General features: G+C 44.9%; 1 protein-coding gene across 1 annotated transcript; it reads left to right on the top strand.

Moving 5' to 3' along the window:
• The first annotated feature begins 5,118 nt into the window (after positions 1-5,118).
• Positions 5,119-14,434, top strand: AKAP3 (A-kinase anchoring protein 3). Its single transcript, XM_055000829.1, has 4 exons — positions 5,119-5,244; positions 5,299-5,391; positions 7,827-9,935; positions 14,279-14,434. The coding sequence occupies exons 1-4, from the start codon at positions 5,119-5,121 to the stop codon at positions 14,432-14,434; spliced, it is 2,484 nt and encodes an 827-aa protein (XP_054856804.1).
• The last annotated feature ends 10,322 nt before the right edge of the window (positions 14,435-24,756 follow it).

Below are 24,756 nucleotides of genomic sequence, written 5' to 3'. Positions count from 1 at the left end.
TATAAAAAATAAACAGTAATATGTAAATATGACAATGTATTTTTTTTTTAAAGAAAATAATCACAGCAATAGAGGGACAGGAAGAGTCACAGACATCTCTTTTGCGTGCTCCTGGGGAAGCAGATGAGGAGCATTTAAGTTTTCAAATTATGCCATCCTCTTAAATATTGGAGCCACCTGGCTTCCATGGGGTAGGGCCAGTTCAAGGTATTTTGCCACCTTGAGCAAGTTACACCTTGTTAATGTTGTCCTGACAATGTGTTACTCTTGCTTTGTGAAACCTGAAGTGTCCAGGTGCAGATGGAATCCATCCTGAAATAAGATGGATTTTAATCAAGGGAAATAAGTGAGTTTGTGTAAGTTCTTCAGAGAGACTGGAAGCAGACAGTATGGATGGGAACCAGTTCGACCAAGGCACCATGTTCTATAAATATGAGACTCCTGTCCCTGCCTGGGCCTAGCCTTCCACCACCAGCTGAGTTCAAGCCAAGTCCTTGTGCCCTTGGGATTGGCTTAGATGTTGCTGGCGGTGGCACAGGTCCAGGGGTGTGTGCCAGACATCTCCCACGCTGCTGTTGGCAGGGCGTGAGCCAAGCCCTTGTGGGGGGATCTCGCCAGATGGTTTGTTTTTAGGGTTGCCAGCTCCAGGTTGGAAAATTCCTGGAGATTTGGGGGGCAGAGCCTGGAGAGGGTGGGGTTTAGGGAGAGCAGGGTACAATGCCACAGAGTCTGCCTTCTGAAGCTTCCACTTCCTCCAGGGGAACTGATCTCTATGGCCTAGAGATCCATTGCAATTCCAGGAGATCTCCAGCCACCACCTGGAGGCTGGCAACCCTATTAGTTATTTACATCAATTTTTTACAGTATTGTAGGGTTTAGGGTTAGTGTAAACCCACATGATGTCTTGGGCTACATCTATTCTTTTGTTTTTTTGCAAAATAAGAATGTTTGGTGAAATGCATACATTTGTTTCCAAGGTCAGGAAAACACATGCAATACAACTGGGCTCTTAACTAGATTCACCAAAGCAAAGATTTCTTTTTTTAAAAAAATGCTAGAAAATGTCTGTTAGTGAAAATGTTCTCATGATTAGCAGGGAAATGTGAGATATGCAGAATGAGGAACACAAATGCCCTTCTCTGGCATAGCAATTATGTTCTTATGTTGGAGGAACGGGGCTTAAGCCTGTACCAATAATTCCATGGGGATTTTCCCTGCCACATCAGCCCCTTGTGGATGTAGATGGAAAAACAGAAGTAGTAAACTGTGTTCATGTCAAATGCTGCATCTGATGAAGAGAGCTGTGGCTCTCGAAAGCTTATGCTACAATAAAGTTGCATCTGACGAAGAGAGCTGTGGCTCTCGAAAGCTTAGGCTACAATAAAGTTGCATCTGACGAATAGAGCTGTGGTTCTCGAAAGCTTATGCTACAATAAAGTTGGTTGGTCTTAAAGGTGCTACTGGACTCTTGACTATTTTATTACTACAGACTAACACGGCTAACTCCTCTGGAGCTATGGACTAACACAGCTACTATTTCTTAGGGTCTTTTAATGTTTCTTTTGATGTATTTTTTCCACTTATGTTGCTTTTAGATTTTACTTCTGGATTATATTAAGCATTACTAAATCTCTGCTTCCCTTTTGTGTCTTGTTGAGCACTTAGTTCAATAGTGGAAGAGTCAGTGTAGTGTAATGGTTAGAGTGTTGGGTGAAAATCTGGGAAGTCCAGGTTCAAATCCTCTGTGCCATGGAAGCTTGCTAGGTGACCTAGGGCCAATCACACACTCTCAGACTAACCTACTGTACCTCACAGTGTTGCTGTGAGGATAAAGTGCCGCAGAGGAGAACAATATCAACTGTTTTATGTCCTCATTGGGGAGAAAGGCCAGGGTAGAAATGAAATAAATAAAAGGACACAATCTACCAGGAATTTTTTCTGTGTAACTCCATTGAAAAAATTGGGAGTAGCTGAAGATCATTTCATTTCAGTGTAGTTGGCTAAGGATAATATTCCAGCCAATTGTGGTCCAAAGGTCAGTTAGGGGTGGGAGATGTACAAAGGCAGAGTGGCAACACAGCGGCAACCTGTCAACAAGCAGTAAGTTTTGCTCCTCTTTTGTAGATTCTGATTCTATATGGCAGCCTATGGAAGACATTACTGGAAGTTGTGAGAGTCAGTTACAACTTTTCAGAGACCTCCCTTGGGCTTACCAAAGGAGCGATAAAGAATGGTGAGATTTTTGTTGTTGTTGAAATCAATTGTAAAAATTTCAGGGAGATTCTGTCCTGTCTCCCCCCACCCCCAATTAACTGGGAACCATGTCAAATCCCTAGAAAGAAGATCTGGGTTTGGACAGTGTTCCTACTGCCATGTTCTCAGCACTAGCACTGGCTGCTGGCACAAATTGTTGTGAGTGCTCGTGCATTCACTGATGCTGCTGTTCTGATGGACGTGGTTGTGTTGTTTACACAGCCAGCAGAAGAGCTCTGCTCATGTAGCACAACCAACCAAACTGGATGGGATGGCAGCAGTCTTGTCTCTTGAAGTGCAGGTTTGCCCCAAAGGTGTAGAAGTCCGGAGATGTAGCCGAGGGTCCAATTTTAAGTTCCAAGGAGGTGACAGATACAAAACTTACCTCTCTACAGACTCTCCTCAAATAACTTTTTTCTCTCCAGCCAGGCTGGCTTTTTGTGTTGCAGCCTGACTAACAATGGTGGGGAACAGTCTGGGAGAAGCTGCATAACAGGCTGGGGAAGTATTTAGCATTTCCTCTGTTCACCCCATTTGAGCTTGAAACTGGCCCTTAGAGATGCAGTTACACCTGCGTTTAAAGAGATGCAGTTGCTCCCCCTTTAACATTACTCTCTTCTAAAATTCATCCTTCAGGTTTTTTTAAAGCAATAGTTTCCCTTAGTTGCCAAGCCATGTCCTCTGGGCCACCACTTGCAGAGGTGAGATGTGGAACAAGATACAGGGCCTACAGGGTAGCATTTTGCCCCCACCTTGAGGCTCACCCAGTGCCTACCCTATCTTTTAGACACCAAAGAAAACATTTCTTTTTACTTAGGAATAGAGATGGGCACGAACCGAAATATGAACCAAAATTAAGCACGAACCAGGCCGGTTCGTGGTTCGCGAACCTCAGTCCGTCAGATCCGATTTCTGAGGAAATGCCATGAACTTTTTGGCTGGTTCGTTTTTTGGTTCATCACTGCAGACAGCCTGGTGCCAATCAATCAGTTTCCTAGGCAACAGGGGATGGACTTCCTGCAGACCTTCTGCTGACCCGGAAGTGAACTTTTGCTCGCCCAGAAGTGACCTTCTACTGACCCAGAAGTGATGATTTTTTCTGACTTGGATGTGACGTCTTCACGAACCAAATGAACCAGTTCGTGAACCAGGGGCAGGTTTGTGAGAGTTTGTGGTTCATGAAATTTGATGAACCACGAACCACATGGCTCGGTTTTTTTCCAGTTTGTGCCCATCTCTACTTAGGAAGTTCCGTCTTTTTTAGCTGCTTTGATGGTCTGCTTCCATCCTGAGGACTATTCTATTAATCTCATTTTAAAGCTTCTGAATATTTTTCTGTACTTTTTAAAGGATTGTTTTAGCACAATTAATTTTTGGAGTGGTGGGGTGTTATTTTTATTATTTTATTGTATTGCTTTTACATGAGCAGATCTCAGGAGAGGCAGCATAAACTTGTGCAGGAGGGAACACTGTTGCATCAAACCCATGGGAATTGCTTCTTGCCAGAAGGAAGAAGTTCTCTCCTAATCATTTTTTAAAATCTTCTGATGTTTATTGGTGGAAAGATCAGGGACAATTAGCAGCTTGAAAGAGAATTAGCATCAGTGGGATGGCTTTGTCCATCTAGCGAGAAACTGCCAAGAAGCCCTTGAAAATCAGGGGCTTCTTCCTTCTTGGGGTGGCAGAAAAATACGAACCACATTCAGAACCTTCTCTGTCCACTGGAACTGTCCGTCGGAGACAGCTTTCATTGTTCTGTACCTTTCTGCTTGTGTGAGAACAACAAAACAAATTGTGTGACTGGTAGGATCATGCGCTTGTGCCATTCTTTTCAGTGGGGCTGGTGTGCAAGAAAATTTCCTGATGGATTGTGTGTCTGAAGGGAGTAGGTGGCTTGTTTGTGATCTGAAAGAAACATCCTGTGTAAAGAATCTGTTTAAAAAATGGCAAATTAAGTATATTTGCATAATTTCTGTTCCTTTTTGCATATTTTGCCCCATAGCATTTACAAACTTGCCTAATGTACTGTACCTTCCTAAGCGGGTCTACTCAGAACCCTACTCAGTTCTATTCAATGGGGTTTAGTCTCAGGCAGGGCTTTTTTTTTCTGGGAAAAGAGGTGGTGGAACTCAGAGCCAAACTACAAGTGACACCTGACACAGGTTGGACACTTGTCAGCTTCCCTCAAGTTTTGATGGGAAATGTAGGTGTCTTGGTCTTGTAGCTTGGCTCTCCATTTAATTAAAGTTTACAGAGAGGCAGTCTATGGGAGGGAGAACATGTGGTCAGGAGGGGAGTGCAGGTGTCAGGCTGTCACCAGGTGCCCCCCTTCCCCTCCGCTGGGTGTGGGGTTTCAATTAACTTCAATTAAATGGAGAGCCAAGATGTAAGACCAGGATGCCTATATTTCCCATCAAAACTTGAGGAAAGCTGACAAGTGCCCAACCTGTGTCAGGCGTCACTTGTAGCTTAGCTCTCAGTGGGTTGCCCTCGGAGAAAATGGTCACATAGCTGGTGGCCCCGCCCCCTGATATCCAGACAGAGGGGAGTTTAGATGGCCCTCCGCACTGCTCGGCCATGTGACCATTTTCAAGAGGTTCCGGAACTCCATTCCACCGCGTTCCAGCTGGTCTCAGGAATATGTTCTTAGGATTTCACTGTTGTTCTAGTTTTACTTGTCATAGGGAGCAGCAGGGCTCTGAAACCCTGTTGTCTCTCAGATCTTCAGATCTCAGCAAACATTGCATACAGACTTTCAAGTATATCTCTGCATTCATAAAACATACAGTTCTTAAAAGAAAGGAAAATAACAGTTTAGATTCTGTGTCCAGTGCCCTCTTTTGTGCTACTGCACAATTGCAGAAGATGCACAGCACTGCTTGTAATCATGCCAATACTTGGCAAAGCTTGAAAATCTTCAAAACAAATCTCTTCCATCGTGGAAAACTGTCCGGTGTGGTAAAGGAGTATGTTCAGAACAACACGATTCAGGTAAAAATCACTATCTGTGAGTTTCACTCTGGTTGTCATCTCTTCTCATCCCAGACGACAGATAGCATTGACTGGTTACAGAGCCAAAGTGGACTGTGCAAAGTCGATCGCTATACACCCAGCGACGAGGAGGAACAGACCTGGGCGGTAAGAAGTTCTTAAACGTTATTCTAGCATGGTTATTTTTGTAAGAAGCCAATTTAAAACACAAAAAACCCTCCATAACTGAAGTGTGCACTGTTCATGCAGGGTCATGCAAGCTTGCTGTTAGCCTCACATCCACAAGAACCTCATCAAGTTGTTACACAAATAGAAATGTATCCTCCAAAATAGGGCAAGCGAGTGCTCTGAGAGCCACCTGTAGACTATTCCACAAGGAGAAAATGGCAAGAGGGCAAAGGTTGAAGCCCTTTCTCTACATGCACCATGGACCTGGTCCTAATAATGCACTGCATGTGCAGGAAGTGAGGAGATCTCACAGCTCATATGTCTAACACAGAATGGGGCAGGCTCACAGCTCAGTGTGCAGAAGGGCTCGGGCTCAGTGGGTTGCCAGCACAGGGGGCAACTCCTGGCAGGAGGTGATACCCCTGGTACCACATGCGCACACACAAAGTGCATGCATGCTCCTAGGACTCCACAATGACGTCACTTTGGGTCAGCTGGGACAAGGGGAGGTTTTTTTTTAAAGTTTAAATCGCCCTTAGTGAAAATGGTCACATGGCCAGTGGCCCCATCCCCTGATCTCCAGAAAGAGGGGAGTTTAGATCGCCCTTTGCACTGCGCGAAGGGCAATCTAAACTCCTGTCTGTCTGGAGATCGGGACGGGGCCACCAGCCATGTGACCATTTTCAAGAGGTGCCAGAACTCCGTTCCACCACATTCCAGCTGAAAAAAAGGCCTGGGCAAAGCTACATGATATGTCTGGCATGTGCTGGGTCACGGGTGTGCGATTGGACTTGCAGTCAGACTGACACTGAGGGAACTGACCTTTAAACATGTCCATTCTCTTGCTGCGAGGGGGGCGAAGGAGTTTCTGGTCTCCCTCCCAACCCTCTTTTGCGAGCAGAAAGGACAGTGGAGGGGGGCTTTTTGCCCCTTTCTTCTGGCTCCACGTACCCTAGAAAGCACTGGCAAAAGTGGAGTGGGAAGGAAACTCTTCTCCCTGGCAGCTTTCCCTTGCAGCATTGAATGAACAAGCACTTTTGAAGGTAAATTCCCTCAGTGCATCTCTGGCTGTGTCCGCTTGCACACCTGTGACCTGGCACATGTCGAGCGTATTACGTGGATAAGCCCTTGGCTTAGGTGGACCAGTGATTTGATGAGTGTCCCACACCCAAGGTCAAACCAGATGGCAACTCTTTTTCTCTCATCCTCCTGCTATGATACATGGCATAGATTGCTCACATGAGCCTTATGAAGTCACATATTTTAATAAGCTGCCCCTTGCTTGCAGGTGTATGTGATGGGTGCACTTGGCTCAGGTCTCAGGGTTCAGGGATGTGCGATCGTCTGAACTATCTGAATTGATCAGATATGTCTTAGAGCTGGAGGGGTGGCTTAGATGACCGTCAAGTACACAGTGGCCCTAGGGAAACACTCACTGATTCATTGTCCCTGCCTTTCTTAACACTATATGTCTGTCTCTGAGAAGGGATAGTCATAGTTTAAGGACGTGCCAAATTCCCACAAAGGTCAATTTAGAAGTGGTTCAGTTTATTGAAGAGTGAGTGAGTGAGTGAGTGAGTGAGTGAGTGAGTGAGTGAGTGAGTGAGTGAGTGAGTGAGTGAGTGAGTGAGTGAGTGAGTGAGTGAGTGAACTGGACATGGTATGTGCTAGACCATAAATATTACTAGGCAAAGTTTTGGGATAGAACATTAACCGTTCCGGCCTATTCTTCTACCTAATACTCTGGTTTTCTTTGTGTTTGTGCAAGCAATTTCTGAGCAGTTATAAGATCTAGGGAGGAAAGTGCTGAGTTTTGCACAGGATCTTGCACAAGCAGAACCTTGCTAAGTCTGTGTATGCTTCCACTTGCACATTGCTGGGTCAAGCCATGATCCCTAGGCTACAATCTGTAGTGGTCTACTCCAGCATGTATTGAATAACATCATAGCTCTAACCATACTTAGCTTATAACACGGGAAAGTTTTCCTAGAGCAGGCAATCTTGGTAGAATGGCATCTAAACTCTTCTACAGGTCTTCCCCAGCATTGAAAGAGGACAGCTTTCATTTATTGGGGGGGAGGGGTTGTACTAACCGGATCTCATTGCAATGAATACACTGAGCCACTGAATAACTGTAAAGAGTCCAGTAGCACCTTAAAGACTAACCAACTTTACTGTAGCATAAGCTTTCGAGAACCACAGCTCTCTTTGTCAGCTGCATCGTCAGCTTTTGAAAACCATAGCAGTCTTTGTCAGATGCATCTGACAAAGAGAGCTGTGGTTCCCGAAAGCTTATGCTACAGTAAAGTTGGTTAGTCTTTAAGGTGCTACTGGACTTTTTACTATTTTACTACTACAGACTAATGCGGCTAACTCCTCTGGACTGAATAACTGTGATTTCATCCCATCTTTAGACTGACTCAGCCAAACTTTTCCAGCAAACTGCCTCTGATCCAATCAAAGTCTTAAGCTGGCTGCGAAAAGATCTGGAAAAGTGTGCAGTTGGGATCCAGAATGTGCTGAATGCCAGTAACAACGCAGGTGGCACCAGTACAAAAGAACCGACTGCAACTGGGAGGCAAGCCATGCCGCAGCGCAAGGTACGTTCCCCCGGCGGCTACAGCATGTGCGATGAGGAGTTCAGCGTGAATGTGAGCTCCAACAGAGGCTCTCCCAATTTCCACTTGGCGATGAAGACTGCCTGTCAAAAGGAGTCAAAGGATGAGGAAAGCGACAGGTCTGCCTCGCCAAACTTGCATCCTGACCCTGATGAAGTCTCTTATTATTGCAATCGGCTTTCCAACCTCGCCATAGCGATGGCACGCAAGGAGATGGACGAGAATGCGGACGGCCACACACGCCCCCAGAAGGCCGTTTTCACAGCTGCTGGGGACCACGGCCAACGGTCTGTCGGAGTGAGCACCGAGGATAAACACAAACCGTCCAAGATGGGCGAATGCACATTTGAAGAGAGCCCCACCACTAAGAAGAGAGCCATATATTACAAAGAAGAGAATACGGAAATGCCTAGTAGAAGTGAACGTTGCAAGGATGGGAGCAAAGGTTGCCACCAGCAGAAATGCTTTGGTGCCGATGAGCATACCAACTCCCTGAGCAAGGGCATACTGGTTTATGCCAACAATGTTGTTTCGGATATGATGGTCTCTGTTATGAAGACAATGAAAGTTAAAGTGAATGACTCCAATATAGCTTGTGCAGTCCTCAAGAAGGTACTGCTGAAGCACTCCAAGGAGGTGGTGTCTGACCTGATAGACTCCTGCATGAAAAACCTGCACGACGTCACAGGGACTCTCATGACAGACTCCGATTTCGTTTCCGCAGTGAAGCGGAGTCTTTTCACCCAAGGAAGCCAGAAGGCATCTGAGATTGTCCAAGCCATGCTGAAACGTTTGCACAATGCTTTGATTGTGCAAAAACAGGTGAGCGACAAGGCCAGGTCCCAAAGCATGGCCTTTGCGAGTGTCAAGACGGGGACGGGAGCTGAGGGGAAGATGCAGAATATGAGGTTTTCTGCTACGAAAACAGAATCACAAAAAGAAAAGGAAATGACTTGTGCCGAAACAGTTGGCAACCACATTCTGAAAGAGGGCCTCACAATGTGGCAGAAAAAGAATGACCCTGGAGGATCCAATTCCCAGTCATCCAAGGCCGCAGGAGTTGCCCACTGGAATCAAGACAGCCAAGACTTCGCAACGGATTCTTGGGCAAGAGACCTGATTGTGACAGCGCTGCTCCTGATACAGTACCATCTAGTCCAGCAGGAGAATGCCATGAAGGAAGCAGAAGGTGGCCGCTCTAGCAGGGCAGCTGGGACATTTGGCTTTCTGTCCCATGAAAAAGGCAGCGGTGGTGGCTCCCCCCCACTTTCAGCAAAATTGGGTGACCCGTCCAAGCAAAGTGATGACGAACAGTCAGAGACGAATGCCGACAATGACATGTCCAGCGTGATAGTGACGCTTATCAAAAAGCTCATCAATGAGACTGTCAGCAAATTAGGAGGAAGCGCAGGGAGTTCAGCAGCAGAAGAAGCAAGCAGGAACGCCTACAAATTCCTCGAAGGAGCAGGGCCGTCCGGCCTTTCAGAAACAGACCATTCCTATGAAGAGGCCATCTCTGGACTGACCAAAATGATTCTGGATCAGTTTGACGTCGACAAGAAGGAAGGAGGCAGCGGCCCCTTCGTTGACCACCTGGTGGATACCGTAACCAAGCTGTGTCTCATGATAGCTAAATACAGCAATCCTGAGGCAGGTCTTGGAGGCATTGGAGATGGAGAAGATGCCGATGATACAATGTATTTCAAGAGCTCAGACATCGGGGAAAGCCGCGTCGGGTCGGGTAACGACACTACATCTGGTCGCAAAGTGGTTGTGACCAACCAGAATGCTCCAGAAAACCAGCACAACAAACAGCTCCAAGCCATCCTTCAGTGGGTGGCAGCCTCGCAGTTAAATGTGCCTGTGTTGTATTTCATGGATGATGATGAAGAAACACTGAATAAGGTAAGCGGTGAAAAACTAGTTGGGGGAAGGCAGTAGGAAAGCGCTTAAGTTTCAATAAACTTCAGTAAATCTGTTTCAATAAACCAAGCAGCCATTAGATCAAGATGGGTAGCCATGTTAGTCTGTCTGTAGCAGTAGAAAAAAGCAAGAATCCAGTAGCACCTATAAGACTGATAATATTTGTGGCAGAGTATGCGCTTTTATGAGACACAGCTCACTTCTTCAGATACCGTTGAGGGCCATTGTAAGGTAAGCCTTGTTACTGGCTGCCATCATTCAAATGAAAGGGTTTTCCACTGGAGAGTCAAGAGGACTGGTAAGCATGTGGACTTTCCTTCGCTAATGTGAAGTTCCATTCCCCCTTCAGGTTTTCCTTCTTCCCAGGAGGTGTGAGGAGGGAGGTATTCCATTTGGAGCCACCTCTTCAGGCAGCCATTGTGAGGTGCTGCTCACAACTCTGTCTCAATTTTTTTTTATTTCAAGTGATTCAATGACCCAGTGCTAAATATATTGCACTAATGCTGCCCTCTAATTTCACCCTTGCATCAAAGCCACAGCAACCAAGAATTTTGCCACCTCTGCATTGAGATCAGTGATGTATAGTGGTTATCGTTTTGGAGATCAGTGTGGTATAGTGGTTAGAGTTTTGGGTTCAAATCCTCACTCTCCCATGGAAGCTTGCCGTGTGACCTTGGGCCAGACACACACTCTTGGCCTAAGCCTCCCTCACAGGGTTATTGAAAGTATTCCAGTTCCGACCTTTTGTATTTCTGTGATATAACAGATAGAGTCTCTCTACGCAAGACATCTTATACAGGGATGCTCAAGTGAAAGATCTTCCACTTGTTCTCCCGTTGTGGCTACACATGCACTGCTAGGGAGACAGAGGACACTTGAATATAAGACCACACAGAAAGTAAGTCACTTGAGTGTCCCAAGGTAAGATGTCTTGTGTAGAGAGACCCTAGGTTATTGTTTAATAAACTTACGCAGGCATTTTTTATTTTTTAAGAAAATTTCTATGCTGTCTCTCTGGAGAATCTGCTGAAAGGCAGCTTATAAAATGAAACAAAATAAAAATGGTTAACAATTAAAAAAAAAACAGCTGGAGCATAAAACAGCACAAAACACTGACCAGCTTAAAATAAGCCTGATAAAAACAGTTCACAGGCTAAAAGTCAACTGTGAAAATTATACTAAAAGAAAACCTTTTTATTAAAGGGGTGGTGGGTATGGGGAGGGAAGGGTCAGAATCAGGGCTTGCTGTCCTCCGGAAGCTGCCATGGCCAGGGCTCTGGGGTGGGGCTGCAGCCCCCAACAAACTGCCTGTATCATAGCCTGATGTCTGGAAAAGCTCCCAATGGCCACACTTATCCTGTCGGGGAGTGGCAAAGATTGGGTCCCTGCCAGGCCGTGCCCCCTCTGTGACATCAGGTGGCTTCTCCTTCCCAGGGAGAGAGGGGGCGTGTGGGTTGCTGCTCTTTGGAGCTGCCAGTTGCCCACTTGAGCTGTGGCTTCCCTTGTGCCACCACTTGCCCCACCTGCTTGGGCACGTGACTGCAGCTGCTGAGAGCAATGATGCCAGCTGCCTCTTCTTGCTTTCCAGTTTCCTGCAGCTCCTAGCTGGGGCCACTGCTTGCTTACCTCTGATACTGGAGAGTAGCTGGCCAGACACCAGAAGTGGCGACTGGAGGGGGTGGCAGCCAATGGCATCAACACAACTCTGTTGAGGTGGGAGGGGAAAGGAAGTGGGAGGCACACCTAGTGGGGAAGTATTTTGCAGGGGGCCTCCAACCCTCAGAACTTTATTTTATTTACTTTATTGATACCCTACTTTTCTCCCCAATGGGGACCCAGAGTGGCTTACATCTCAATTTTAACCTCACAACAACCCTGTGAGGTAGTTAGGCTGAGAGGATGTGACTGCCCCAAGGTCAACCAGCGAGCTTCCATGGCAGGGTGGGGGTTTGAACCTAGGTTTAGTCCAATGCTCTAACTGCTACACCACGCTGTCACCTGTAGGAAGTGGGCTTCTTCCCCTTTGAATGACCCAAGCTCTTGTCCAGCTCTTAACTCCCTCCTTTTTTCCCTCCTCCTCCGCTTTTCAGCCCCATCCTTGTTCACCTTTGTCCCACTGCCCTTTCCCCTTCTTTGGTGCCTTGCTTCCCCCCATCCAGGCAGAGAGGAGGGTCATGCTGTAATAGTTTATTGGGGCCATCCTCCATCCAAGGCTCTAGTCTCTGATGCAGTGCTCCTCTCTCCTTTCAAAGCCTGTAGGGCCAATTCAGTGTAGCTGATCACCCCAAGCAAGATATGCCCATTCCTTCCTGGCCCCATGCCACTGCTGCCAGGTCTGATGCATCCTGGTTTGCACCTGGCCAGCAATGGGGTGAGCTCAGGAGGTGCTGCTGGTCTTCTTTCGTGCCTCCAGGGGCTGGCAGCCAGCCCACTCCTTGTGGGGCCTTAGTGCTCGCCTCTCCATGTTCGTCCAAGAAGTTCCTTGAGTACTTTGGCCAGAGAACCAGCCTTGCTGTCCTGTTTCCTTCAGATGCATCTAAATACTCCAGCTGGAGAAGGACAAAGTGAGAAAATATTGAGAACGGCTTATTTTATTTGGAGGCTGAAAAAAAGATAGATACTAGTCAACTCCTAATAGCAATGCTCGATTGACCGTGTCTTTATGGGGCTGGGTTGTTGAGTCTATATTATATATTCTATATAATGTTATAGAGAATATATGACCTTATATATATTCTATTTAATGTTATAAATGTTTAACTGTTGCTATATATTTTATTTTTTTTGTATGTATGTTATCTACTCTGAGCTTGCTTGGTGGGGAGAGCGGATTACAAATCCAATAAATGATGATGATGATGATGATGATGATGATGATGTCCTTATGGGTCTGGGTTGTTGTAAATGTGGTGCCGGAGAGACTGTTGCATGCCACAAAACAGTTCTTCAGGCTTCAGAGCAGTTTAATGAAATGAATGAAATGTGTCTAGGAGGGTGATGGTCCCAATGAGTTGACTGCTGCTTAGAATGTTGCTGATCAGGTTGTGACAGGTTAGGCTTTGCATGGAGTGCAGTTTGCATTTTAGGGAGCAAAGGAGATGCCTGGTCTTCCTCAGTCTCAGCGTTGCCAACCTCAAAGCGGTTTCACAAGGAAAGACAAGCACGACTGGTACAAAGGTACATGTGAAGGAAAAAACAAGAAATCAGCATAAACACACTGACACAGTGAAAAAGCACAGTGGCAATATTGTTAGAGGAGTCAAAGCAATTAATCAAACATTGAAGACAAATAAACAACATCACTGCAGCCTCAAACTGCTGTTTATGAATTTAAAGTTGTGAATGTCCAATGAAGAAATGAAGGAAATGATGGCCGTGTAGAACAAGTCCCAAAGGGGAACTCCAAAGGGATGCCGTCTGTGGGCTAACCAGGAAGTCCTTTTCCTTAGCCCAGTTAGTCCCACTAGAAGATAAGAATTTTTCAAAACGCCAGCCAGGCGTTCCAGGCTCCGCCCGACAAACAGGGCCGGCAGTGCTACCTGTTGTTTCGTCTGCAGGACCTCCTCCGGGGCGGTTATAATCACGGTTAACATGCACAAAAGTGAATACTCTAATACATGTTACAAAACATACAAAATAACACATTCTGCCCACATACTCACAAGTAACGAAGCTAATGTCTCCCAAATACAGTTAACACAATCAAGTAGTCAAAAGCAGAGCGGCTGAGACATCCTCAGCTCCACCCTTGAGCACAATTTAAAGACATAACCATCAAATCACAAATGATCATTTAAAGGTACAGTAGTATGTAAACAAATTATATAAAACAAGATAAATTGATTTCATGATTCAAACCATTGGGCTCCAAAGACTGTAATTTATGAATCCACGTGGATCCCTTTCGCAGCAAAATTCTCCTGCGGTTGCGTTCTGGTAAGTCCCTGGCGGAAAATAAAACAGTGAGGCGAAAATCATCCTCCCTGTGATTTTGCAATGCATAGTGGTCCACTAAAGGAGCATCCGCCACTCGATTCCTAATACATGAGATATGTTCCATCACACGTGTTTTGAGGGCCCACGTCGTGCTACCCACGTATAGTAGGTTGCATGGACAGACAATTAAATAAACAACCCCTGCAAAAATCGAGTGGCGGATGCTCCTTAAAAATAGAAACTTGTTGATTCTGAAGGCATGCAGGTGTTGGAAAGAGGTTTTGAATGGGAGAGGCTTGGTAAGTGAACACAAATGCCAGTCTCCCCCCTTCCCCCCCCCCCCCCAGTATCTTATGATCCTCCTGGCTTTCTCTTTCCTTTTGCAACAGCTTCAACAACTCTCCTCCGTGGCGGTGGAAAGGGGCTACAGCGTTGGAGAAGTCATGCAGGCCGTGCTGAAATACGAGAAGGAAAGGCAGTTGGGGGAGGCCTTGGGCAACTTGGTGCGGTTGCCAGTGCTAGACTGGCTGCTTCAGCATCTGTGAGGGCCGCTGCCTCGCCTTCCGATGGCGGGGCCTCTCCTCCTTCACCCACAGCCCCATTCGTCTTAATTGCCACAGCGCTCATTTATCAGAGATGATATTATGAGTTTTAGTGACCCCACCCCCTGCTGAGCAGTCATATGAATAAAAGAAGGAAATACTTAAAAGGTTGGTTGAGCAGTCCTTTCTAGACCTTTACAATGAATGTTTTTAGGTGATGAGTTCTCTTTCTCGTATGACAGGTAACTGCATTGCAAATGTTTTCCGTACTGTAGTGTCTTTAGTCATTATACCATTCCAGATAGCGTTGCCAGGTCCTTATACGTTCCTGGCAGGAGTGGGGTGGTTCAGCACTTACCTACCGAAAGTGACATCATTGCCCCAGCAGCGGGTGTGTTCCTGCACTTCTCACGGGGCCAGTTCAGCTAGTTTGGGGCCAAAATTGGCATGATGAGAGCCAGTTTAATGTAGCGGTTAAGAACAGTGGGACTCTAATCTGGAGAGCCGGGTTTGATTCCCCACTCCTCCACTTGAAGCCCAGCTGGGTGTCCTTGGGCTAGTCACAGCTCTCTGGAGCTCTCCCAGCCCCACCCTCCGCACAGGGTGATTGTTGTTGTGGGGATAATAACATACTTTGTAAACCGCTCTGAGTGGGCATTAAGTTGTCCTGAAGGGTGGTATATAAATCAAATGTTGTTGTTACTACTACTACTACTACTACTACTACTACTACTACTACTACTTGAGGAAGTGACATTGTCGGGCCCTGCTGGGAGCGTGCTCGCTAGAATTGCCAGGCCCTCTCAACCTCTTGGTAGGAGGTTGGAGGCCTGGCACTTACCTTGCTGGTGGGCATGTGCAATGATAGGAAGTGATGTCATCATGCAGCCCTCCTCGGAGCGTGCCCGTGCTCCACAGGGGGCTGGATAGGGCCCTATTCCTTCGGATTTGGGCCAATTCGGGCCAGAATCGGGCTCGAATTGGGCCGCTGCAGAGCATGGGAGCGCTCCCGCACTCCGCAGCACTCTGATTTGGCCTGGATCCAGCCAGATTCAGGCCTGAATTGGCCTGAATTGGGCCCATTTCAGCCTGAATTGGGCCACTGCGGAGCGCAGGAGCACTCCCGTGATCCACAGAGGCACAATCTGGACCGAAATGGGCCTGAATTGGGCAGCTGCAGTGCATGGGAGCACACCACTCCCCCCGCCCATGCTGGTCAGGTAAGCAGGGGTGGAGGGCAGGGTGGGAGATTCCTCGCCTTCAGAGGGGGACTGGCAAACCTAGTGCCCGCTGCACCCACTGCACACTTGCCTGGGTTGCCTGCCAGTAGTGGGAGATCACCAGGGAATTTTCCACCTCCTGCTGATTGCCAGCAATCAGCAGGCAATGTGGCAAACCCCTGAGAGATTGCCTGCCACTGGCAGCCAACTGGGAACTGTAATTCCAGGGGATATTTAGCTAATGAAGTATTAACTACTGACAGCACTTGTAAGCGGAAAGAGGAAATCTGCTTTCACCCAGGATGAGGATATGAACTCAGGGCCTTGCTATACGTCACACTATTTTGGGGTCCATTCCTGTTCTGGGCAAGCAGATGTGTGTCCAGAGTTCCCTCCTGAACCTTAAATTCTCAGGCATCAGGACTGTAGCATGCAGTGAGAGGCAGCTTAAGCTTCCCCCATGCCTTTCCCCAACCTTAGATGATTCTGGGGAATTCCTATTACCCCTTTGGGGAAATTTATGTGTACCAGCTTTCAGCATACAGCATGATATTCATGAACCAGTCTTCAGCTAAAAAAGATGATTCAACACATTGTTATAGTAATTTCTAAAAGCAGTGTTTCAAATGGATTAGCATGGAAGCTGGACAATGAACAAACACATTTGATAGGGAGCAGAACTCAAGGAGTAACAGGGTGATCACCTTCACCTACAGTAGCAAGCAGCCAGTGTAGTCATAACATAACTGCATTCAGATATCATGCTAAATCATGGCTTGATTGAACTGTGGTTTATCTCCCATAAGCTTGGCCCATAATGTCACTCCATCACTTTGTGTCCATACATGAATCCCTGGATTTTGTAACCAACACTGCCCAGCACGCCTCGTGATTTTCATTCACATCAGTTGACTGTAAACATCCGACCCAGAAAGGGAACCAGACCCTTTCTTGAATGACACTCAATACATCAAGGTGTTCCGGGAATCCCATGTGTAGGTCAGCAAACCACCACCATTGCAGTCTTGGCACATGGGTAAAGCTTCGAGAAGACTTCTTTTTAATTAGGAAGCAGGATCACAAACGAAATCATTTATAATTGAAAGTGGGAAACAAACTGGGAGAAGAAAGAAGAAAGAACAAGATGGCAGTTGAACAAGATGACATCACCACGCAGCTGCAGGGGGTGCGCCTGCTTCACAACAGGCCAGTTTGGGCCTCAAATGGGCTCAATTTGGTCCGTTTGGGACCCAAATTGGCCCGTGGCAAAGTGCAGGAGTGCTCCCAGGGCAGTGTGATGATGTCAGTGATGTCATCGTGCTGCCCCAGGAGCGTGCTTGGGACACCTGTTCCCATGCCTTCCTCCTCCACCAGCCAGGTAAGTGGAGGCTGGGGTTGCCAGGTCCCGTGACTCCCATGGCAGGAGATTGGGAGTCCGGCATCTACCTTGCTGCACCCTTGGGTCATGGCTTGTGCGATGATGTCACTTCCGGGAAGTGACCTTATCGCACAGGGTCAAAGGGTGGCTGGGAGCGCTCCTGCAGGCTGGATTGGCCCAATGCGAGGCATGCCCCCCCCACCAACCAAGTAAGTGGGTACAGGGGGGAAGGGTGGGAGCAGGGGTCCCCTGCCCTGGGCGGAGAATGGCACTCCTAGTCGGGGCGAGGGTGGAGGGTGAAAGCGGGGGATCCCTTCCCCCTATCAGGGGAATGGAATCCCTAATTGCAGACATCATTGAGTGGATATTAAAAGTTGTAAAAACATATCCCTTAAGGAAGGGATGCTTGAAAATGCTGTCTGGTTTTACTAGTTCTGCGATTCGGCAAGAGATGAGCCAGGGCACTGAAACCCTTCTGGATTAAAGACACCGCAACAGGGAGCTCCTGACCGTTCTGTATCTTTTCAGATCAGGCATTTGGAGGCTGAATTTGGGGGAAACTCACCTTAACAGCGCTCATTCTCTTGCAGCTGTGAGGGGAGCATTGTGAGGGGGGGGGCTTCCAGTTTTCCTCTGCCCTATTTTCACCAGTGGAAGTGCTGGTGGGGCTTTTGCTCCTTTTCTCTTGGCTCCACATGCCCTAGGAATGAAATGGAAACCAGAGCAAAGAGGTAACCACACTGCTGTTTCCACTGGCAAAAAAAGTGGTGGGAGAAAAACTGGAAACTTCTTCCCCCCTCTCAGTGCTGAACCAACAAGCAGTGTTTAAGGTGAGGTGTTCTGATGTACATTTGACTGGTCATGCACCCATGGACACCTAATCAACAGGTGTGGCAGCCAAACAAGTGTCTAGGGCCATAAAGGACCAGATGAGGGCTAATAAACTGAAACACAATCCAGGACAGGTGGAGATGTTGTGCTGATCACAAGAAAGGCCCTTCAAACCTGTGTTACACATTGCCAAAAGAGGGATCCTTTTAGATTATTTTGGGATACCCAGTTGAGGTTCCATACCTTGAAGGGCTTTTACTCACTTCAGATACTAACAATAACATTTGATTTACATACTGCCCTTCAGGACACCTTCCTTCACACAATCCCATCTGTTTACTTAGATCTACATTGGAGGCTTTTCTGCTTGTGAAGTAGGTAATTACCATAGATAAAGCCTTCTCTGTCAGGGTGAAGGTGTTATGCATTGCTTGAGTAGAACAAAGGCTCCTGAGGCCTACAAAGCTATTGGTGTTTGGGTTCCGGCACGGCCAATCAGAACTGATGCCTTGTAGCCAATCGCTGTGCTGAAAAATACATACTTGTAGACAGCTCGTGCAAATGAAGGATTCTAGCTGCTCACATTGTGTTGGTTGTTGTACAAGTGGGTGTGGTTTCTACAAGTATAAACTGGTTACTGTTGAGCCTGAGGCTTCAGTCTGCCTGCTTCCTGTTTTCAGTAAAGATGTTTGTCACAATAAAGAGCTGTTAATCTCAATATACACTAGAAAGGACCTTGAAATTTCCTTTCCCAAGGGGGTATACCTGAAACCTTATTTTATTGGCATTTAGACACCAGCAAATATCATGTTTTGTAGTTTTAATTGGACTGTTATTTGTTTTGACTGTTTTGAAAACCACTTGGAACATTTTTGAAGAGGTAAGGAAGTTGGATATAAGTACCGAGAGCCAGCTTAGTGTAGTGGTTCTCAGACTAGGATCTAGGAGCATCAGATTCGAATCCCCGCTCTACCACAGAAGCTTGCTGGGTGACCTTTGACCAGTCACAAACTCTCAGCCTAAGGAGCAGGCCCTGTTCCACCATATTCAGAGTAAAACTTTAGTTCAGGCTTCATGCCTATTGCAAGAGATCTTTCTGGGCCTGTTTGCGGAGAGAGGCACAGCCACTGGTAATGAGCTGCACCAGCATTCCTATCGTTTCCTGAGAGAGTGGCCTTGAGAAGCTCAGTGCCTGGTGTTGCTCTCAGCTCCAACCCATGCTCCCTAAACGTTCACACTAAGGTAATGTCCAATTAAGTAACAAGCCCTGATTGGTTCCTTGAGTGAGCTGATGGCCCCCACCACTTTGAAGAAGCCTCGCTGTTTCTGGGCAGTTTACCTCTTTACACTATCCAGTCCAGTTGTGACCAGCTATGCTACCTTGTAATCACACCGCCAGCTATGGAAGAAGAGAGCTTCTAGTTCCATGCCAGTTCCAGGATGCCTAGAACAGGCTGGCATGGATGGGCTTTGGTCAGAACAACCTGCCTTGGAACCAACTCAGAGAATGTTTAGACAGCTAGCCAGCGAAGTAGTATTTTAGCTAGATAGAACATAGATCATTAGCAAGCTGTTGTTTTTGCCTTGCCTAAATGCTTTTGTGAGCAGTTTCTGCCTAGCACATGCTCTTATGTTCTCTTTCTAATAAATCCTTGTATCTGTTACCAGCCTGTGTCCAGTGTTGCTTGCTAAGGAGGTGCACGCACTCAAAAAAGAACCCAGAAGCAGGGGTGCTTCGAACTCACGACCAGAGCTCTTAGAGGCTCCTAGGGGTCCTGTGCAGTCCGGTGAACCAGCAGGGATGGGGGACGAGAGGCTCTGGGGCGATACATAGTGTTGAGGGGATAAAATGAAGGACAGGAGAATTATGTAAACCATGTTGGGTCCCCTTTGAGGATGTAAATGAAGCAATTAAGTAAATAAATCCCCCTCCCCCATTAAATGTCCTGGCATCTTCCTGGATTTGTTTGTTTCTGAATCAGTGATACATATCCTGAGATTTTTCTTGGTATACTTTCTCGTCTAACATTCTTTTAACGTTAAGGCTTCCCCGTTAAATTAAATGTGCCCATGTCAGTCTTTCTGGACTGACATCCACTGGTGCAGATACTGAATTTGATCAGCACTTGGTCAGTATTCCTGATCAGCTCCCTTCCAGCAGTGGGGGCCCTTACATTTTGCATCATATCCTGGGCCACACTAAGGATTAAATCCAGGTTGCCTCCCTCTAGTCAGTTCCACAACCATTTATTCCAAGGCCTAATATCTAGAAACTCAATCTGGCTAATGGCAAATGTATATTTAACAGCTGAAGATGAAGTCTGTTGGCAGGGTGGATAAAAATCAATGGTTTTTTTAAAAAAAATCAAAAAAATCAGATTTTTTAATTTAAATCGGATTTTTTAAATAAAATGCTTTTTGAGGAAAATATATTACCATCCAAAGGTTATTCCATCATGAAATAAAGATTAGTTTTTAATTATGTAGAATAAGGCTGTATATGTTTAATTTTTTTGGTAAATACATTCCATTAATCCATTCACAATGTCATGCTCTTCTAGAGGTTTTTGTAAGATTATTGGGCAGTTTCTCTGCCTACAAGATATTATCACAGATGCTTGGTTTTGCAGTTCTCAAAACTGAATTTGTGTCAGCTCAGCAGAGATCACATGCCTCTTCTTCACAGCAAAAATGTTATAACATGAACAGAGTTGAGAAAAAGACCTTAATCCTATTGTTCTACAAACCTATGAAGACAGAATCAACCCCTCCAGTGCTAAGTTTCAAGAAGTTCAGTGAATAGAAACAATATTTTTCTGATTGTTTGGAGTGGAATAGATCTGCACAAGAAGAAACTAAGTGTGAAGAGGGAGGGGCAAGCAGTACAAAATGAAAGTGAAACTTTTTGAGCACAATACTGCACAAGTCTTTGGATCTTTTGTGTGTATGACCGGAGTTTTTTTTTTTTTTTGAAAAATTTTTTTATTGGGTTAGAATCCATTATTTTTACATTTACATTCAATTTTCCCCAATTTTTTCATCTCTAACCCCCTCCCTTTCCCCCCCCCTTTTTGTTGACTTCCAACAGCTTTCCAACCCTTTGTCCCCTTTCCCTTACTTTTATTAGCTTCCTCTATCTAAAACAAATATATATTCTCCATTATTCTAAGCAGTACATCCTTAACTATTTTTAACATTGTATGCCCAAACTGTAAGTCTTTGTTTCCATCTTAGATAAACAATTTATCCCATTTTTCAATTTCAAATATTTCTATATATCATAAACCATATAGATCATACATTCATTTATATCAAACAATTTGACTTATTCTCTATATATTACTCATTCTATCTTTTTGTAATAATTCTGTATATCTCTCATCACGTAGTCAATCAATTTGACTCATCTATATCTTCAGACATTCAGTTTGGTACAAAACTTACCAAAAAGAAAGAAAATATTGTTAGTTAATCAATCCTTATATTTAATCCTTATAGTTAATTATTTTCTATCTATGTTCTGTTTGTTAACCTATATATATCTATATATATATATCAATCTATTAATCTGACTGCTTATTAATTCACATTTATCTCTTCTCCCCCCGGTAAAGTCTCCCCCCCTCTACTTCAGTGCTTCAGTAGTTCTCAAACTGCCACAGTTTTCCTCCCACCTCCCATTTCTTCTCCAGGTGTTGTTTCAGCTTCTCCCAGTCTGTGTTGAACTGCCCTGAGTCCAGATCTCTCAGTTTTCTTGTGTATGACCTGAGTTTTATCACATTCTTTCCTTGGAGGAAAAAACCTATAATGGCAGCAGGCCGTAAAAGAGACCCAGTTTGGGAATACTTTAATGAGGTTCCTTTACCTATCAGTAAGGCAGGCATCTACTTGCATATTAAAGTTATACCAGCAAGAATTAGTCTTTATGTAGAAAACTATGATTTAAATCAAGCCTTAATGACTAGTGATTTAAATTGTGATTTAAATCAGTTTGATTTAAATCAAATCCACCCTGTCTGTTGGAATACTTCCTGTTTTGTGGTCATTTTGCCTGGCATTCTAAACCAGGTTTAAATAAACCATCATTTATTGGAATGTATGAATGGAAGGTAAATACTCTTTTGTGTATGCTACAGCTTGAACCAACATATCTAGTATTTATCAATTTCACACCCCAAACCTCCCCTCTCCCAAATCTACAAAGGGTGCATTCCCATTCATGGCAGGCAACAGTTTTCCTGCTAGCAAGTACAAATAAAGGTAACTTCATTATTGAATCCCAGAAGCTTGCAAAATTCAAATCAATCAGACATGACCCTAGGAAGCAAATTCTACAAACTCCCTTGCAGGGTATTTAAGACGTACTCTGTGTGCCGAGGCCTGACATTCTTCAGGATGGAGAGAGAGGCAACACTTGTGGTGACTGAGAATGATTCTAGCTTTGCGACCTACCTGAGATACGTACATACCTGCCATTAGTCTCTTCCCCCTTGGGCTTCAGACATGACAGAAAGTGCAATCCCAAGCAGGGTTAGACCCTTCTAGGGGTGTAATTCTGCTTAGGATAACACTGGGACTCCCCTCCCCAAATGGTATAAAATAGTATATAGACTTTATATGTATAAATATAATCATCCTTTACCTTTTAAAATGAGATTCATTAACATGTTAAAAATTGCAAAATGGCGCTAGACGCCAGGGAATTTACTGGTATTGCTCAATAGGCACCCTCCGTACCCATCTTTTCCACAGGGCCTGTTTCATTCTGATAAAAACCTTGGAAAACTTAATTAACAGAGCTTGGAAACACTGTAAAAAGGTAACAGTCAGACTGAATGCAGAGGGGGACTTCAAAGAGCTGTCAACTGCTGCTGCTGCTGAGATATTTCATCTGTCTCCATCCTTGTAATGCCAAATATAATTGTCTGCCTGTCACCGATGGCCTTCCACACCAGATCAATGGGACCTACATGACAATTCAGAAGAGTGGGTCTCCATTGCCAGTGTGAATCCAAGTCCATAGTGCCTGAGAATTCCATTGAAATCGTATATTCCTGCAGATGATTCTTCATAAGTAAGAGTTGTTTGGGACATCTTGTTCATCATGGAAGCCATAGCAAACAAACACAGGGCAGAAACCAGGAGACTTCCCTTGGGAAGGCTAGATTTAGAATGAACCTCAGAAGAGCTCTGCTGGATCAAGCCAGTGGCCCATCTAATCTAGAATCCTACTTCACAAAGTGGCCAACCAAGTGCCCTGGTGGGTCAATGAACAGGGCACAGAGGCCGAGGCCTTCCCCTGATGTTGCTTCCTGGCACCAGTATTCAGAGGTTTGTTGCCTCTAAATATGGAGGGTCCCTTTGGCCACCAGGGTCATCAGCCATTCATGGACATCTCCTCCATGAATCTGTTGACCTTTTTCTTTTTCTTTCTTTTTTTTTTAATATAAATTTTATTTCATAAAAAATAACAACAACAACAACAGTTTGAAACATAAATCAATACGGTAAATACAACAACAAGGTACTTGAGAGATCATTTACAATCATAATGTGAGGCTAATGCTCAAACATGGTTTAGAACTTCAAATTTTTACCAAGTGATACATAATATGATGATAGGTTTAAATTTGAGAAGCGTATTCATAACATTAACTATTCTTCAGTAGTATTGATCCCTACTTTTCCAATATATTTTGATACAAAGAACTCGAAGGCTGCATGCCATTCTTTTCAATAAAATCAAAAAAGGGCATCCATTTTCCATAAAAATTTGTTTTCGCATTTATTGCGTTGGAAGATTGAATCCTGTCTGTAATTTTTTCAATTATAAATTGGTCCCAGACTCTGGAGTACCGCTGTGACACTGATGGGGGGGGGGGGTGATGATTCTTCCAATTAAGAGCTATTAATGACTTAGCTGCATTTAGTAGGCTCGTAATGAGTTGTCTGTATATGATTGGGATTTGGGTTTCTTGCCAGAGGTCCAGGAATATTAGTTTGGGATCCAATGGAATTTTGTAAGATGTTATGTTTTGTATTTGTTCTATAATATCACCCCAAAAATTAGTTATAACGTCACACTGACACCAACAATGTGCGTAGGTGCCAATCTCTCCACATTTCCTCCAGCAAAGGGGGGAGTAAGATGGCATAATTTTGGAAAGTTTTTCAGGGATGGTGTACCATCTTGTGAGAATCTTAAAAGTCTGGAGTCGTACATTAATTTCATGAGACTTTAGTAAAGGGGAGGACCAGATTTGTGGCCATTGTTCCTGTGAAATTGCTGTATCACAATCCTGTTGCCATTTATCTTGGTAGATATACTTGTTTGGTTTGGTGTTGTGTAATAACATACTATACATCTTAGAAATTAGACCTTTTTCTGTTTTGAAGTTTGGATCTAATATATTTTCAAAGTCAGTTTTGGGTTTGTGAAGTATTTCTTTAAGTTTTATTCGTGTAGCCATATAGGAGATTTGGAAATAGATGAACCATGGAATTGAGACCTTAGTAATCTTTTCGATTTCTGCTTTAGTTTTAAGGCCTTGTTTTGTTGTTAAATCTGAAAGCTTTAATAAATTCAAGTTTGTCCAATAGTTCCTTGTGGTTTGGAGTTTGCCTGGTGGGTACCAATCTTGCGACAAAAAGGAAGAGTAGCGCGATATTTTGGGGAGTAATTTTCTTTTGTATGTGTCCCAAACATTGAGTAAATGAGTTATAAAAATATTGTTTTGAAGTTGTTTTGGACAGTAAGAATGTTTACACCAAAGAATTTCATGGAAGGACAAAGGCGAGATAAAGGAACTTAATGCTTGAATCCACTCAGTGTTACAATTTTTTTTCAGGGATTGTACTATTTTGGTAAGATGTATTGCATTGGCATAGGTGAGGAT

The sequence above is a fragment of the Eublepharis macularius genome, chromosome 16 (assembly GCF_028583425.1).
Source record: "Eublepharis macularius isolate TG4126 chromosome 16, MPM_Emac_v1.0, whole genome shotgun sequence".
NCBI classification, from domain to species: domain Eukaryota; kingdom Metazoa; phylum Chordata; class Lepidosauria; order Squamata; family Eublepharidae; genus Eublepharis; species Eublepharis macularius.
Note: the sequence above shows the minus strand (reverse complement) of the source record. Positions and strands in the feature narration are given on the sequence as shown.